Source organism: Salvelinus sp. IW2-2015, linkage group LG12 (genome assembly GCF_002910315.2).
Source record: "Salvelinus sp. IW2-2015 linkage group LG12, ASM291031v2, whole genome shotgun sequence".
In the NCBI taxonomy this organism is placed as follows: Eukaryota; Metazoa; Chordata; class Actinopteri; order Salmoniformes; family Salmonidae; genus Salvelinus; species Salvelinus sp. IW2-2015.
The window spans coordinates 7,939,883-7,959,448 of NC_036852.1; the positions used below are offsets into that span (position 1 = coordinate 7,939,883).

Genomic DNA, 19,566 nt, shown 5'->3' on the forward strand with positions numbered 1-19,566 from the left:
AACATGGAGTTTGTTATCCCTGATCTAAAGATCAGCAAGACATCAGAAGTGGACTGTGCCTTTGAATGTGGGCTAGCCACTAGCCATCCTAAACATTACAGTATTTCTACACACAGGGGGAAAACGAGTATGAAGAGTTAACAAAGATAAACTTTTTTTTTTTGTGTGTTTCTTTTGAAGGACAACATGAAACTTACCCTGCCTCACAATGTGTTACATATTTCATATACCAGACATGTGGAGTTGGTTTGTCTCTATTAGAAAAGGCACAGACATTGTCTCCGTTAAATGTACTGTAAGTCCAGTACTGTGCTTGTGCAGCAGTGCTGTCTTCAGAAAGCACTCACACTTTTTCAAAAACGTATTGTGTTACAGCCTGAATAAAACATGTATACAATATAGATTTTTTTGGGGGGGGGGGGGGTCACTGGCTTACACACAATATCCCATAATGTCAAAGTGGAACTATGTTTTTCTACATTTTCACAAATGAATAAAAAAAATGAAAAGTTGAAATGTCTTGAGTCAATAAGTATTTAACCTCTTTGCTATGGCAAGCCTAGTTCAGGAATAACTAGTATGTGCTTAAACAAGTCACATAATACGTTTCATGGACTCACTCTGTGTGAGGCACTAACGTACTTCTGCAAAAAGATACACTGGAGTTGCTTATCAATAAGACAGTGAAGGTTCCTTAGTTGCCGAGATACAGTTTTGACTTAAATCTGCTTGAGAATCTATGGCAAGACATACAAATGGTTGTCTAGCAATGATCAACAATTTGACAGATTTTAAAGAATTGTGAAAATAATGTGTGGAAAGGTGTGGAAAGCTCTTAGAGACTTAATCTGTAATCTCTGACAAAGGTGCTTGTACTAAGTATTAGTATTGACCCAAGGGTCTGAATACTTATATAAATGTGATATTTCTGTATTTCGTTTTTCAATAGCTTTGCAAAAATGTCTAAAAACATGTTTTCACTTTGTCATTATGGGGTATTGTATGTCGAGGGATGAGACAAAAAATAAATTTAATCAATTTTGAATCAAGGCTGTAACACAACAAAATGTGGAATAAGTAAAGGGGTATGAATGAGTTCTGAATGTACTGTATATGACACCCTAATTAAAGCAATGTGTCACACATTTCAATGCCGTTGTAGCCAATAGTATTAGAATTACTGAAACGGGACGTTCCCGTTCACGTTGACGTTGTCCAAGGGCAATCAGTAACTCTATTTATATGGGTGTATCCATGGCGACAGGGGTCAAGCAAAACGCAGGACCGATTCTAGAACATGTATCATCTTCATACTTCCTATATCTGTCAATGTGAAAACGACCTCAGATATATTCATCCACCGTGAGTCATCTGTGAATCTGCCACAGCTCTGGTACTGTACGTAACACCGTTACAGAGAGCTGAGGTGTGACCAAACCAAAATCCTCAGTGGACTACCTGTCTGGAGCCGTGTACTAGTGCCAACAGGAAATTTAATTTAAATAAAAAATCGTTTTGAATTTGTATTCAGAAAGTGAATTGTAATGAAATGTATTGCAGAACTCTATGCGTGGCTGTTCAGCGTTCGACGTAATCCGTATCGCCAATAAAGCGCGATTGAAATTTAAAGGCAATGTTCCTGCTGTCGTGTAGACTATACACAACACAGGTTAACACTGCATATGTCGGATCAATCGGAAATTCCCTTTACATTTCAGGCGCGCATAAGCGATACGGGAATGAATCGAGCCCTTGGCCTTCCTCTGTCACTTTGAACTGAAAACTCATCGTGTCAATATTTAGTAACAGAATGTGTAGGCAATTATGCACAACTCAACCAAGGTCAGAATTATTATCTGATTCTGTAGCATTTAACTGGTGCTGCAAGCCCACAGCTACCTGATGCCCCAGCATTTGATACATTTTGGGGGGGGAAAAGACATTGTATTTTCTTGGATAAAGTAAGCAAATATAATTTTTTTACTCTGAGTTGATATCGGCACAACTTGTATCAAGCTGTATATTGTTCAGCAACTCAGTTATGCATTTTGTATTGAATTACATTTAGTAATTTAAAAAAAACAACCTGTGGATATATTTGTAATAAAAATGTGCTTATTGCTTTGTCCTTTTCATGTATTCTTTCAAACAATTATATTACAATTACATATGTCCCTGACACCTATTCACAACAATGTAAACTTGAGTTTATGCGAGTTTACTGTCCACTTCATGGGGCCATGCACATGATCTGCTTCAGAGACACCAATCACGCGGTTTTATGTTAACGACAGGTCTCCTGTGTTCTGGTCACGGTCACCAGTTTCCTCTTACTGTAAATGGCTCTCCTCACCACTACTAGGCTCCTCAATTCTCTGCTTTAGGGTGACTTCTTGTAGATCATTTGCATAATGATTCAGAGATAGGGGAGCTGGTTTCTACCCTGAAACATGTGGCTGTGCCATGCAAAACCTATCAGCTTATATAGCCGAGTCACAACTAGTAACTCGACTGTCTGGAATATCACAGTCAACAGATGGGAGCTTCTTTATTTAACAGTTAAAACACTAAACACTAAATAGATCAAAAATACCATAATTTTATATAATGAAATGTAATGTAAAATACATGAAAGTTCAACATTCCAGAGTATCTGGAAGAGTTGCGACACAATGTCTAAGAATCTATCAATATTTCATGACAAAGACTTTTGATTAGTAGTGAGTGTAGTGAGTGTTTGAGCTTCTCTCTCTCTGTGTCTCTCTCTGTCTCTCTCTCTGTCTCTCTCTCTGTGTCTCTCGCTGTGTCTCTCTGTGTCTCTCTCTGTGTCTCTCTCTGTCTTTCTCTCTCTGTCTCTCTCTTTCTCAATTTCAATTTAAGGGGCTTTATTGGCATGGGAAACATATGTTTACATTGCCAAAGCAAGTGAAATAGATGATAAACAAAAGTGAAATAAACAATAAAAAATTTACAGTAAACATTACACTTACAAAAGTTCCAAAATACATTTCAAATGTCATATTATTTGTTGTACTGATGTTCAAATGGTTAAAGTACAAAAGGGAAAATAAATAAACATAAATATAGGTTGTATTTACAATGGTGTTTGTTTACTGGTTGCCCTGCTGTGATTGCACGCTGGTATTTCACCAAATAGATATGGGAGTTTTCAAAATTTGATTTGTTTTCTGTGTAATCTGAGGGAAATATGTGTCTCTAATATGGTCATACATTGGGCAGGAGGTTAGGAAGTGCAGCTCAGTTTCCACCTCATTTTGTGGGCAGTGTGCACATCTTGTCTTCTCTTGATAGCCAGGTCTGCCTACGGCAGCCTTTCTCAATAGCAAGGCTATGCTCACTGAGTCTGTACATAGTCAAAGATTTCCTTAAGTTTGGGTCAGTCACAGTGGTCAGGTATTCTGCCACTGTGTACTCTCTGTTTAGGGCCAAATAGAATTCTAGTTTGCTCAGTTTTTTTGTAAATTCTTTCCAATCTGTCAAGTAATTATCTTTTGGTTTTCTCGTGATTTTGTTGGGTCTAACTTTGTTGCCCCCCTCCCCCCCTCTCTCTCATAGCTGGTTTTAATATTACTGATCATCACCACAAGCCTGAGAAAATAAGAAAAAAACATCACAGGAAATAATGTTGCCAATAGTTTTATTCCATTGGTTTTTATTAACAAATAAATCTCAGTAAATTGCACGATTTGGAGTGAGAGAAAAAACACAAACGGTTGATAATTACAGTTATATACAAAATATAAACGCTTTCTGCATATTTAAAATAATTTATTTTTGAAGTATCTGCCAGTGTGTTTTATGAGATATAACATGTCATCAGTTTTATGCCAAATAGTTTTGTCTCTACACGTGAACAGTGAATATGAACTATTGTTATAGGAGCATTTTAGGAGTAAATAAAATAGGAATTCAAGGTTTTAAAACAATACGCATAATTGTAACTAACTTTGGGCTGTTTGGGAGTCAGATAGGTATCTAATAATCTGCAGTCATTTCAGGTCATAGATATCTGTTTATCCTATTTCAAAACTGCTGTGTGGTCCTCAACGCAATAAACAGAACTAGAGGCAGCACTCAAACGGAATGGGGCAACTCTGGCAATGCACTGACAAGGATTGGAATACACACAAAGTTTTGTTCCCATTATAAAAAATTATAATGACTCTACTTCACTCAACTCTGCTGGTGACAGAAAAACATTTCCCTCTTTCCCTTCCTCCCAACCATGAGACGTGCAATAATATGAAAATAAAAATGAATAAAATAAAACATTGAAATCCAACACACACTCTTTACTTTTCTTCTTCTCTTCTTTTCTTTCTTGCTCTGTTTTGTCTTCTCCTGCCAAACCCTCAGTATGACCAAACCCACAGTATTACCAAACCCTCAGTATTACCAAACCCACGTATTACCAACCACAGTATTACCACCACCCACAGTATTACCAAACCCACAGTAATTACAAACCCACAGTATATTACCAAACCAATCAGTATGACCAAACCCTCAGTATGACCAAACCCACGTATTACCAAACCACAGTATTACCAAACCCACAGTATTACCAAACCCTCAGTATGACCAAACCCACAGTATTACCAAACCCTCAGTATGACAAACCCCTCAGTATACCAAACCCACAGTATTACAAAACCCTCAGTATTACCAAACCTCCCGTATGACCAAACCCACAGTATGCACCACCACAGTATTGACCCAAACCCACAGTATGACCAAACCCTCAGTATGACCAAACCCACAGTATTACCAAACCCACAGTATGACCAAACCCACAGTATGACCAAACCCACAGTATGACCAAACCCACAGTATTACCAAACCATCAGAGGGAGTTCATTTTGGGGAAATCCACGTTTTAAAAGGATACTTCAGGCATTTTTGGGGCCTTCATCTACTTCCCCAGAGTCAGAAGAACTCATGGACCCATTTTTATGTCTCTGCATCCAGTATGAAGGACTTCAAAACTACATGCAGTGACATAAAAAAGGTATCCACAAGTTCAACTGACTCTGAGGAAGTAGATAAAGGGCTTCGTTGCCAAAATCCCGAAGTATCCCTTTAAATATCTGCATTTCTTCTTGTTTTTTTAATTTTACCCCCTTTTCTCCCCAATTTTCATGGTATCCAATCGCTAGTAATTACTATCTTGYCTCATCGCTACAACTCCCGTACGGGCTCGGGAGAGACGAAGGTCGAAAGCCATGCGTCCTCCGAAGCACAACCCAACCAAGCCGCACAGCGCGCCTCCAACCCGGAAGCCAGCCGCACCAATGTGTGGGAGGAAACACCGTGCACCTGGCCCCCTTGGTTAGCKCGCACTGCGCCCGGCCCGCCACAGGAGTCGCTGGAGCGCGATGAGACAAGGATATCCCTACCGGCCAAACCCTCCCTAACCCGGACGACGCTAGGCCAATTGTGCGTCGCCCCACGGACCTCCCGGTCGCGGCCGGCTGCGACAGAGCCTGGGCGCGAACCCAGAGACTCTGGTGGCGCAGCTAGCGCTGCGATGCAGTGCCCTAGACCACTGCGCCACCCAGGAGGACCCTAAATATCTGCATTTCTAGTTCCTCTTTTGTTTTTGGTTTCCACCAATCACAGGGTAGCTGTCTGCCCTAGCTGTCTCTGAAGAGGCGTGCATACATACCTCCACACTTCTAGAATCTCTCACGCTTAACTCAATCCACTACTCCTTAACAGACCTGGGTTCAAATACTATTCAAAATCTTTCAAATACTTTATCTGTGCTTGATTGAGCATGCCTGGTTTAATGGACCAATAGACAAGTCCCAATACTGTAAATCCTACCCACCTGGCAGGCTGACACTCCAGGCAGGCTAGAGCAAGCCCTGAAAGCATATTAAAATTTCCAATAGTATTTGAACCCAAGTCTGCTGTTAGACAACGGACAACACTCGAACCCAAAGCCTGAAATTAATAAGCAAAAGAACAGTGTTGGGGAAGCTACTCTGAAATCATAGTTTACCAAACTACCAATTACTTCACACTACAAAAAGTTAAGCTACACTAAAACTACTCTTTAGAAAAATATAGTTTACTTAACTAAAGCTACTTTGAAAAAGTAATTCACTAAATCCAAACTACTTTGTGATACATTATCATGTCTAAATCCAAAATGTCATAGACTGCAAATTGCAGGAATATATTTTATTTACCTTTATTTAACTAGGCAAGTCAGTTAAGAACAAATTCTTATTTTCAATGACGGCCTAGGAACAGTGTGTTAACTGCTTTGCTCAGGGGCAGAACGACAGATTTTTACCTCGTCAGCTCGGAAATTCGATCTTGCAACTTTTCGGTTACTAGTGCAAAGCTCTAACCACTAGGCCACCTGCCACCCTAAGAACCCTGGGGTCAGGTGTTAACAGGATGTAGAACGTAGCCTATTAATAAACAACAACTATTTCAAGTGAGAATTAGGCAGGTCTGATGCTATTTTATTCTCTTCTTGCAAAAATAAGTACTGCTTAGTTCCAGTAGTTAGCTACACCACTACATGGCAAAAAAGTAATTACACTACCAAGATTTGAATTTAGTTCAACTACCACCAAGCTACAGTGTATTTACTAGTTGAACTATAGTTCACTATTACCCAGCACCGCAGAATAAGTATCATCTAGCACTCTGAAGTCATTTCCTCATGGTTGGACGTTTCACAATCAAGTTATGTTTTCTATTGTTTCACTGTCTATTTTATCTCTAAATTGAGAACATTACACTTGTGTACAAACTTTCACAAAATAAATCGGTGGGTTTTCAACATGAAAATTGAAATGCACAAATCAAATATATAAATATATATTTATACACCAGCGGGATTCAAAGGTCTACACAGACATTCCAGTAATTTAACTTAGTCACTGTTACTAGCCGACTTCCACCCGGTACTCTACCCTGAACCTTAGTCACTGTCCACTAGCCGACTTCCACCCGGTAGCTCTACCACTGACCTTAGTCACTGTTACTAGCCGACTTCCACCCGGTACTCTACCCTGAACCTTAGTCACTGTCACTAGCCGACTTCCACCCGGTACTCTACCCAGAGCCTTAGTCACTGTTACTAGCCGACTTCCACCCGGTACTCTACCACTGAACCTTAGTCACTGTTACTAGCCGACTTCCACCGGTTACTCTACCCAGAGCCTTAGTCACTGTTACTAGCCGGCTCCACCCGGTACTCTACCCTGCACCTTAGTCATGTTACTAGCCGACTACCACCCGGTACTCTACCCTGAACCTAGTCACTGTTACTAGCCGACTACAACCCGGTACTCTACCTGAACCTTAGTCACTGTTACTCAGCCTACCACCCGGTACTCTACCCTGAACCTTAGAGTGTTACTCAGGCCTACCACCTGGTTACTCAACCCTGCACCTTAGAGGCTGTTACTAGCCGGCTACCACCTGGTTACTCTACCCAGAACCTTAGTCACTGTTACTCAGGCCTACCACCTGGTTACTCACCCTGAACCTTAGAGGCTGTTACTCAGGCCTACCACCTGGTTACTCAACCCTGAACCTTAGAGGCTGTTACTCAGGCCTACCACCTGGTTACTCAACCCTGAACCTTAGAGGCTGTTACTCAGGCCTACCACCTGGTTACTCTACCCAGAACCTTAGTCACTGTTACTCAGGCCTACCACCTGGTTACTCAACCCTGAACCTTAGAGGCTGTTACTCAGGCCTACCACCTGGTTACTCAACCCTGAACCTTAGAGGCTGTTACTCAGGCCTACCACCTGGTTACTCACCCTGCACCTTAGAGGCTGTTACTCAGGCCTACCACCTGGTTCTCAACCCTGAACCTTAGAGGCTGTTACTCAGGCCTACCACCTGGTTACTCACCCTGAACCTTAGAGGCTGTTACTAGCCGGTACCACCTGGTTACTCAACCCTGCACCTTAGAGGCTGTTACTCAGGCCTACCACCTGGTTACTCAACCCTGAACCTTAGGCTGTTACTCAGGCCTACCACCTGGTTACTCACCCTGAACTTAGAGGCTGTCTCAGGCCTACCACCTGGTTACTCAACCCTGAACCTTAGAGGCTGTTACTCAGGCCTACCACCTGGTTACTCAACCCTGAACCTTAGAGGCTGTTACTAGCTGACTACCACCTGGTTACTCAACCCTGAACCTTAGAGGCTGTTACTCAGGCCTACCACCTGGTTACTCAACCCTGAACCTTAGAGGCTGTTACTCAGGCCTACCACCTGGTTACTCAACCCTGAACCTTAGAGGCTGTTACTAGCTGACTACCACCTGGTTACTCAACCCTGAACCTTAGAGGCTGTTACTCAGGCCTACCACCTGGTTACTCAACCCTGAACCTTAGAGGCTGTTACTCAGGACTACCACCTGGTTACTCAACCAGAACCTTAGAGGCTGTTACTCAGGACTACCACCTGGTTACTCAACCCTGAACCTTAGAGGCTGTTACTCAGGCCTACCACCCGGTTACTCAACCTGAACCTTAGAGGCTGTTACTAGCTGACTACCACCTGGTTACTCAACCTGAACCTTAGAGGCTGTTACTCAGGACTACCACCTGGTTACTCAACCAGAACCTTAGAGGCTGTTACTCAGGACTACACCTGGTTACTCAACCCTGAACCTTAGAGGCTGTTACTCAGGCCTACCACCCGGTTACTCAACCCAGAACCTTAGAGGCTGTTACTCAGGACTACCACCTGGTTACTCAACCCTGAACCTTAGAGGCTGTTACTCAGGCTACCACCTGTTTACTCAACCCTGAACCTTAGAGGCTGTTACTAGCTGACTACCACCTGGTTACTCAACCCTGAACTTAGAGGCTGTTACTCAGGCACCACCTGGTTACTCCACCCTGAACCTTAGAGGCTGTTACTCAGGACTACCACCTGGTTACTCGACCTGAACCTTAGAGGCTGTTACTCAGGACTACCACCTGGTTACTCCACCCTGAACCTTAGAGGCTGTTACTCAGGACTACCACCTGGTTACTCCACCCTGAACCTTAGAGGCTGTTACTCAGGACTACCACCTGGTTACTCCACCCTGACCCTTAGAGGCTGTTACTCAGGACTACCACCTGGTTACTCAACCTGAACCTTAGAGGCTGTTACTAGCTGACTACCACCTGGTTACTCAACCCTGCACCTTAGAGGCTGTTACTCAGGACTACCACCTGGTTACTCAACCCTGAATCTTAGAGGCTGTTACTCAGGACTACCACCTGGTTACTCCACCCTGAACCTTAGAGGCTGTTACTCAGGACTACCACCTGGTTACTCAACCCTGAACCTTAGAGGCTGTTACTAGCTGACTACCACCTGGTTACTCAACCCTGCACCTTAGAGGCTGTTACTCAGGACTACCAACCTGGTTACTCAACCCTGAACCTTAGAGGCTGTTACTAGCTGACTACCACGTGGTTACTCAACCCTGCACCTTAGAGGCTGTTACTCAGGACTACCACCTGGTTACTCAACCCTGAATCTTAGAGGCTGTTACTCAGGACTACCACCTGGTTACTCCCCCCTGAACCTTAGAGGCTGTTACTCAGGACTACCACCTGGTTACTCCACCCTGAACTTAGAGGCTGTTACTCAGGACTACCACCTGGTTACTCAACCCTGAACCTTAGAGGCTGTTACTAGCTGACTACACCTGGTACTCACCCTGCACCTTAGAGGCTGTTACTCAGGACTACCACCTGGTTACTCCACCCTGAACCTTAAGAGGCTGTTACTCAGGACTACCACCTGGTTACTCAACCCTGAACCTTAGAGGCTGTTACTAGCTGACTACCACCCGGTTACTCAACCCTGAACCTTAGAGGCTGTTACTAGCTGACTACCACCTGGTTACTCAACTGAACCTTAGTCACTGTTACTAGCCAACTACCACCCGGTACTCTACCCTGCACTTAGTCACTGTTACTAGCCGGCTACCACTGGTTACTCAACCCTGAACCTTAGAGGCTGTTACTAGCTGACTACCACCTGGTTACTCAACCCTGAACCTTAGAGGCTGTTACTAGCTGACTACCACCTGGTTACTCAACCCTGAACCTTAGAGGCTGTTACTAGCTGACTAACCACTGGTTACTCAACCCTGAACCTTAGAGGCTGTTACTAGCTGACTACCACCTGGTTACTCAACCCTGCACCTTAGAGGCTGTTACTAGCTGACTACCACCTGGTTACTCAACCCTGAACCTTAGAGGCTGTTACTAGCTGACTACCACCTGGTTACTCAACCCTGCACCTTAGAGGCTGTTACTAGCTGACTACCACCTGGTTACTCAACCCTGACCTTAGAGGCTGTTATTAGCTGGCTACCACCTGGTTACTCAACCCTGCACCTTAGAGGCTGTTACTCAGGACTACCACCTGGTTACTCAACCCTGAACCTTAGAGGCTGTTACTACTGACTACCACCTGGTTACTCAACCCTGCACCTTAGAGGCTGTTACTCAGGACTACCACCTGGTTACTCAACCCTGAACCTTAGAGGTGTTACTAGCTGACCCACCTGGTTACTCAACCCTGAACCTTAGTCACTGTTACTAGCCAACTACCACCCGGTACTCTACCCTGCACCTTAGTCACTGTTACTAGCCGGCTACCCTGGTTACTCAACCCTGAACCTTAGAGGCTGTTACTAGCTGACTACCCTGGTTACTCAACCCTGAACCTTAGAGGCTGTTACTAGCTGACTACCACCTGGTTACTCAACCCTGAACCTTAGAGGCTGTTACTAGCTGACTACCACCTGGTTACTCAACCCTGAACCTTAGAGGCTGTTACTAGCTGACTACCACCTGGTTACTCAACCCTGACCTTAGAGGCTGTTACTAGCTGACTACCACCTGGTTACTCAACCCTGAACCTTAGAGGCTGTTACTAGCTGACTACCACCTGGTTACTCAACCCTGAACCTTAGAGGCTGTTACTAGCCTGACTACCACCTGGTTACTCAACCCTGAACCTTAGAGGCTGTTACTAGCTGACTACCACCTGGTTACTCAACCCTGCACCTTAGAGGCTGTTACTCAGGACTACACCTGGTTACTCAACCCTGAACCTTAGAGGCTGTTACTAGCTGACTACCACCTGGTTCTCAACCCTGCACCTTAGAGGCTGTTACTCAGGACTACCACCTGGTTACTCAACCCTGAATCTTAGAGGCTGTTACTCAGGACTACCACCTGGTTACTCCACCCTGAACCTTAGAGGCTGTTACTCAGGACTACCACCTGGTTACTCCTACCCTGAACCTTAGAGGCTGTTACTCAGGACTACCACCTGGTTACTCAACCCTGAACCTTAGAGGCTGTTACTAGCTGACTACCACCTGGTTACTCAACCCTGCACCTTAGAGGCTGTTACTCAGGACTACCACCTGGTTACTCCACCCTGAACCTTAGAGGCTGTTACTCAGGACTACCACCTGGTTACTCAACCCTGAACCTTAGAGGCTGTTACTAGCTGACTACCACCCGGTTACTCAACCCTGAACCTTAGAGGCTGTTACTAGCTGACTACCACTGGTTACTCAACCCTGAACCTTAGTCACTGTTACTAGCAACTACCACCCGGTACTCTACCCTGCACCTTAGTCACTGTTACTAGCCGGCTACCACCTGGTTACTCAACCCTGAACCTTAGAGGCTGTTACTAGCTGACTACCACCTGGTTACTCAACCCTGAACCTTAGAGGCTGTTACTAGCTGACTACCACCTGGTTACTCAACCCTGACCTTAGAGGCTGTTACTAGCTGACTACCACCTGGTTACTCAACCCTGAACCTTAGAGGCTGTTACTAGCTGACTACCACCTGGTTACTCAACCCTGCACCTTAGAGGCTGTTACTAGCTGACTACCACCTGGTTACTCAACCCTGAACCTTAGAGGCTGTTACTAGCTGACTACCACCTGGTTACTCAACCCTGCACCTTAGAGGCTGTTACTAGCTGACTACCACCTGGTTACTCAACCCTGAACCTTAGAGGCTGTTACTAGCTGGCTACCACCTGGTTACTCAACCCTGCACCTTATAGGCTGTTACTCAGGACTACCACCTGGTTACTCCACCCTGAACCTTAGAGGCTGTTACTCAGGACTACCACCTGGTTACTCAACCCTGAACCTTAGAGGTGTTACTAGCTGACTACCACCCGGTTACTCAACCCTGAACCTTAGAGGCTGTTACTAGCTGACTACCACTGGTTACTCAACCTGAACCTTAGTCACTGTTACTAGCCACTACCACCCGGTACTCTACCCTGCACCTTAGTCACTGTTACTAGCGGCTACCACCTGGTTACTCAACCCTGAACCTTAGAGGCTGTTACTAGCTGACTACCACCTGGTTACTCAACCCTGAACCTTAGAGGCTGTTACTAGCTGACTACCACCTGGTTCCTCAACCCTGAACCTTAGAGGCTGTTACTAGCTGGCTACCACCTGGTTACTCAACCCTGAACCTTAGAGGCTGTTACTAGCTGACTACACCTGGTTACTCAACCCTGAACCTTAGAGGCTGTTACTAGCTGACTACCACCTGGTTACTCAACCCTGAACCTTAGAGGCTGTTACTAGCTGACTACCACCTGGTTACTCAACCCTGAACCTTAGAGGCTGTTACTAGCTGACTACCACCTGGTTACTCAACCCTGCACCTTAGAGGCTGTTACTAGCTGACTACCACCTGGTTACTCAACCCTGACCTTAGAGGCTGTTACTAGCTGACTACCACCTGGTTACTCAACCCTGCACCTTAGAGGCTGTTACTAGCTGACTACCACCTGGTTACTCAACCCTGAACCTTAGAGGCTGTTACTAGCTGACTACCACCTGGTTACTCAACCCTGCACCTTAGAGGCTGTTACTAGCTGACTACCACCTGGTTACTCAACCCTGCACCTTAGAGGCCTTTACTAAGGCTGACTACCACCTGGTTACTCAACCCTGAACCTTAGAGGCTGCTGCCCTATAGACATAGACATGGAGCACTGGTCACTGTAATAATACATACTGTTTTACCCATTTCACATATATATACTCTATTCTAGTCAAGTCCATCCTATATAACTACTGCTGTACACACCTTTTCTATTCATATATCGACACAACAGTAGTAGGCTTGATTACCAATAACGATGAGACAGCCTACATGGAGGAGGTGAGGGTTCTGGGAGTGTGGTGTCAGGAAAATAACCTCTCACTCAACGTCAACAAAACAAAGGAGATGATCGTGGACTTCAGGAAACAGTAGAGGGAACACCCCCCTATCCACATCGACGGGACAGCAGTGGAGAAGGTGGAAAGTTAAGTTCCTCGGCGTACATATCACTGACAAACTGAAATGGTCCACCCACACAGACAGTGTGGTGAAGAAGGTGCAACAGGCCCTCTTCAACCTCAGGAGGCTGAAGAAATTTGGCTTGTCACCTAAAACCCTCACGAACCTTTACAGATGCATCCTGTCGGGCTGTAGCACTCAACCGCAGGACTCTCCAGAGGGTGGTGCGGTCTGCACAACGCATCACCGGGGGCAAACTACCTGCCCTCCAGGACACCTACACCACCCGATGTCACAGGAAGGCCATAAAGATCATCAAGGACAACAACCACCCGAGCCACTGCCTGTTCACCCCGCTACCATCCAGAAGGCGAGGTCAGTACAGGTGCATCAAAGCTGGGACCGAGAGACTGAAAAACAGCTTCTATCTCAAGGCGGGGTGCAACTCAATATTAGGAAGGTGTTCTTAATCATTTGTACACTCAATGTATAATGATATTCCGGACTCTGACATTGCTCGTTCTGATATTTCTTCATTTCCATTTTTTGGGGGATTTGTGTGTATTGTTAGGTATACTGCACGGTTGGAGCTAGAAACACAAGCATTTCGCTACATCTGCTATAACACCTGCATAATATGTGTACGGAACCAATACGATTAGACTTGAGGTACATAATATAGGCATTCCATCGCGCTGTCATTATAACCAAACTAAAGTCATTTTAAAGTCTGTATTCATTCTCCAGTCATGACACAAAGTCTGACAAGGATCACATTTGAAAACTTCGCAATAACTTTATTGTAGACAGTTAATAGACAGTGGCATAAAGATGAAACAGCTTGTTGTTGACGTTGTGTTTTTTGGCGGAGATGAGTTGGGCTGTAGTTGCTACTACACTGCAACAGGAGATAAGGAAACATACTGTACATTATCCATATAGGCTTTTCCTCCTGTTCCCGTGTCTTTCTCCGTGGGATGAGGTGAGTTAAGCTGATGTTGATACCAGGGGGTGTAACGCAGTTTACTCCACCTGTCTTCTTTTGCCATTGAAAGTATAGGAAGCGCTAGTTTTCTTTTCACCGCGACCGGCGATCAGTTCACCCACCTATGTTTTTACCACTAGTTGATACTACAGGGAGTAAGTAAGAAAAACACGAGGAGAAGCTGGTGTCCTTTCACAGCGTTTCTGGTTCTGTTGGTTCTGGTCACTGTGTTTGGCTCAGGCTGGGCTGGGTGTTGGAGGATACAGTACCAGAGGGGTTTGGGTCCAAAGATGGTTCAGGTCACTGAGTTGGGTTCAGGCTGGTTGGGATGGGGCTGGATGGGCTCTAGACTGGGTCCTTGGGGCTGGGTGGGTTGTAGGTTCGGTGTTCTGGGCTGACTGGGTACTTGGGGCTGGGTGGGTTCTAGGTTCGGTGTTCTGTGCTGACTGGGTACTTGGGGCAGGGTGGGTTCTAGGTTCGGTGTTCTGGAATGAATGGATGTCAGAGGGATGTAAAGTTGCTGGGTCTGAAGATACGGTCAAACTCATTGAGAATGAGCTCCACGGCCTGGTTCTGGTAGACCATGTTGATGGCCATGTTAACATTGTCCCTCTCCGGACGCATCAGGGTGGGACCGAACACTATGCCGATGTTCTGGGTCGACATCCGGTTAGAGTCAGAATGTTCCATCACCCTGGGGGAGGGAGGGAGAGAAAGAGACAGAATGAGACGTCACCCTGGGGGAGGGAGGGAGAGAAAGAGACAGAATGAGACGTCACCCTGGGGGAGGGAGGGAGAGAAAGAGACAGAATGTTCCATCACCCTGGGGGAGGGAGGGAGAGAAAGAGACAGAAAAAGAGATGTCACCCTGGGGGAGGGGAGGGAGAGAAAGAAGACAGAATGAGACGTCACCCTGGGGGAGGAGAGAAGAAAGAGACAGAATGAGACGTCACCCGGGAGGAGGGAGAGAAAGAGACAGAATGAGACGTCACCCTGGGAGGGAGGGAGAGAAAGAGACAGATGAGACGTCACCCTGGGGAGGGAGGGAGAGAAAGAGACAGAATGAGACGTCACCCGGGGCGAGGGAGGGAGAGAAAGAGACAGAATGTTCCATCACCCTGGGGAGGGAGGGGAGAGAAAGAGTCAGAATGTTCCATCACCCTGGGGAGGGAGGAGAGAAAGAGTCAGAATGTTCCATCACCCTGGGGAGGGAGGGAGAGAAAGAGACAGAAAGAGAGAGAATTACTGCTTGTACAATACGGCTACAGGGTCTTTCTACAGCGAAGTAGCCTGACTCCTTCTGTGTCATTCCAGTGACCACCAATGACACACAGCTTCATCTCAGTGGTCACTGTTGAGAATCTGCTCGTCATTTTATTATCTTGTTGATTCACAGAGCAGCAGGACAGTGGCTACACTGGGCTTATTTACGGGACATTGGTGTGTGCCTGCGACCGTGTGTGTTTGGTGTGTGTGTGTGAGAGACACATACACAGGAATGGGTTAAAGCCACCAGCATGAGGCATTCTTTAAAAATTCCATTCCCACAGAGATCACAAGGGAGGAGGAGAGGGAGAGGGGAGGAGAAAAGGGACAGATGAGAGAAAAGGAATGGGCAGAGGGTAATGAGGGGAGGAGGAGGAGGGAGAAAGGGGAGAGGAGGTAAGGAAGAAAAGAGGAGGAGAATGGGTAGATTTATAGAGGAGAGAAGTAGATGGATTGATTTAAGGCGCAGATGAGAAAAGAGAAGAGCAGAGAGAGAGGAGAAAGGGAGATAGAGACACATGACACACACTGGCACAGACTCATACGAACCACACTGGCACAGACTCATACGAGACACACACTGGCACAGACTCATACGAGACCACACACTGGCACAGACTCATAGAAGACACACACACTGGCACAGACTAGAAGACACACTGGCACATACCAGAAGACACTGGCACAGACTCATACGAGACACACTGGCACAGACTTATAGAAGACACACACTGGCACAAACTTACTAGAAACACACTGACAGACTCATACGAGACACACACATGGCACAGACTCATAAAGACACACTGGCACAGACTCATACGAGACACACACTGGCACAGACTCATACGAGACACACACTGGCACAACTCATAGAAGACACACTGGCAACAGACTCATACGAGACACACACTGCGCACAGACTCATACGAGACACACTGGCACAGACTCATACGAGACACACACTGGCACAGACTCATACGAGACACACACTGCACAGACTCATAGCGAGACACACACTGGCACAGACTCATACGAGACACACACTGGCACAGACTCATAGAAGACACACACTGGCACAGACTCAGAAGACAACACTGGCACAGACTCAGAAGACACACTGGCACAGACTCATACGAGACACACTGGCACAGACTCATAGAAGACACACACTGGCACAGACTCATAAAGACACACTGGCACAGACTCATAGAAGACACACTGGCACAGACTCATACGAGAACACACTGGCACAGACTCATACGCAGACACACTGGCACAGACTCATACGAGACACACACTGGCACAGACTCATACGAGGACAACACAACATGGCACAGACTCATAGAAGACACACTGGCACAGACTCATACGAGACACACACTGGCACAGACTCATACGAGACACACTGGCACAGACTCATACGAAACAAACACTGGCACAGACTCATAGAGACACACACATGGCACAGACTCATACGAGACACACTGGCACAGACTCATAGAAAGACACACACTGGCACAGACTCATAAAGACACACACTGGCACAGACATCAGAAGACACACTGGCACAGGACTCAGCAGACACACTGGCACAGACTCATACGAGACACACTGGCACAGACTCATAGAACGACACACCTGCACACGACTCATAAGACACACTGGCACAGACTCATTAGGACCACACTGCACGATCATAGAAGACACACACTGGCACCAGACTCGCATACGAGACACACTGCACAGACTCATACGAGACACCTTGGAGCCAGACCATACGGACACACACTGGCACAGACTCATACGAGACACCACACTGGCACAGACTCATACGAGACCACACACTGGCACCGACTCAGAAGACACACACTGGCACAGACTCATAGAAGACAACACTGGCCACAGACTGCATACGAGACACACTGGCACAGACTCATAGAAGACACACACTGCACAGACTCATAAAGAACACACACTGGCACAGACTCATAGAAGACACACTGGCACAGACTCATACGAACACACTGCACAGACTCATAGAAGACACACTGGCACAGACTCATAGAAGACACACGCACAACTCATACGAGACACACTGGCACAACTCATACAGACACACACTGCACAGACTCATAGGAACACACTGCACAAACTCGACTCACGAACACAGTCATATTTTAGACCTGGGGACAGCAACATTTAAGTAGCAGAGCAGTACATGAAAAGTGATATTATTTTGTTAACTTCTTCAAAATCCTAAATCCTTCACTCTTTCAACCCTTTATTGCCTCTCTCAAAATAACCCCCAGGTAGCCACAGCACTCGCTCACCAAGACTTCTTCACACTTTTCATTCACATGCTGGATGACAACTGCTTAGAACGAGGGTACCCCTCCCCTCTAGTGGTCAGTCGTATTACATGCTGCATATTATTTTTCTCCAGACAGTAAAAGCTGATTCTTAAACAACAGATGTACAACTGAAGGACATTCAGAACAATGAAAGATGGTGAAATGGAATAAGATTGGGTTTAGATGGGTCAAATGTTTGAGGGTACACTGGGTATTGTGACAGAGGGTGTTTTGAGGGTACACTGGGTTTGTGACAGAGGGTTTTTTGAGGGTACACTGGGTATGTGGACAGAGGGTGTTTTGAGGAACACTGGGTATTGTGACAGGGGTGTTTTGAGAACACTGGGTATTGTGACAGAGGGTTTTGAGGTACACTGGTATTGTGACAGGGGGTTAACCCTTGGAGGTGTGGTGTCTCGTACCGTTTGAGATGACTAACATGAACCTCATGGTGTCTTGGTTGAGGAGGCATGCTCACCAGAGAACTTCAGACGGTCCACTTTATCCAGGTAGTCTGACATCTCTGAACACACACACACAGTAGGACACACATCGGTACACTCCAGATCAGAATCTTCTAACTCTAGTTAGTTAGTAGATAGGTAGATAGGTAGATAGGTAGATAGGTAGATAGGTAGATAGGTAGATAGGTAATTCGTTAGTGTGTTAGTAGTAGGCAGGTAATAGAAAGGGTCTTAACTCACTGACGGTCTCTAAGATGTCTGTGAAGAAGCCGAAGGAACCAGGGGTTCAGGAAGCTCTCTGAAGAACAGCTTCAGGGCTCCTGTGATGACATGGATGTCCTCTCACTCACTCTGTTCCAGGTTCAACTTCTCTATTGGTGGAGAGAGAGGAGAGAGGGAGGGAGCGAGAGAGGGAGAGGGAGGGAGGGAGGGAGGGAGGAGGGAGGGAGGGAGGGAGGAGAGGGATGGAGGGAGGGAGGGAGGAGGAGGGAGGGAGGGAGGGAGAAGAAGGGAAAGGGAGAGAGCGAGGGAGGGAGAGAGCGAGAGAGGGAGGGAGAGAGGGAGAGAGGGATGGGAGCGACATGTGTGATTTTACTTGTAATAACTCCCTCAGTACCTGATTGAACAGGCGCCGGCAGGCTGGCAAGGCTGGTAGCCTGTAGCAGAAAGAAAGTGATCTGTGTAAGTGCAAGCGATTCAGAGGGCGGGAGAGAAAGGCAAAACACAATACGAAGCCCACGCTGAACAATGTTTCTCAAAGTGGTCCCCACAGTTACATCTGTACACTCAAATAAAACCGGTGTTCTTCAAAGAGTTTGATTTAATGTTGCTATCTACTGTCCAAATTAGTTATCACAAAAACATGGTCAGCCGTGAGCTGGCTTAAGGTGTTCCACAAAACACAAACTGCAGTACTCTGCCTTAAACCACTGAGGTGCAGCAATGGACCGTGTAAAAGCACACATAGGCACTTGAATATTAATAGTTACTCAAACAGAAAATTTGATGCAAGCGACAACACAATAGACACATGGAAAGCATCAAGAACAAAACAAACGTGTGTTTTGCATAGTATGGAGTGAGTACAGTGCACACAGATAGGCAGTTGGATGAAATACTGTGAGCCATCTTGGTATCTACAGGCTCCATCT

At 45.9% G+C, this 19,566-nt stretch overlaps 1 protein-coding gene and 1 long non-coding RNA gene across 2 annotated transcripts in view; both read right to left on the bottom strand.

Moving 5' to 3' along the window:
* Positions 1 to 3,671: 3,671 nt before the first annotated feature.
* LOC139028465 (uncharacterized) lies at positions 3,672 to 7,239 on the bottom strand. The gene is made up of 3 exons (XR_011480679.1): positions 7,011 to 7,239; positions 4,559 to 6,960; positions 3,672 to 4,406 (listed from the first exon to the last, which is right to left on the bottom strand). It is a non-coding gene; the product is annotated as an uncharacterized lncRNA (long non-coding RNA).
* Positions 7,240 to 14,122: 6,883 nt separating this feature from the next.
* Positions 14,123 to 19,566, bottom strand: part of LOC111971099 (rho GTPase-activating protein 9-like) — a 54,358-nt gene continuing 48,914 nt past the window's right edge. Inside the window, exon 21 of the mRNA XM_070445876.1 lies at positions 14,123 to 15,025. Within this exon, the coding sequence (XP_070301977.1) occupies positions 14,833 to 15,025 (193 nt within the window). The 3' untranslated portion in view covers positions 14,123 to 14,832. The remainder of the gene's footprint in view (positions 15,026 to 19,566) is intronic.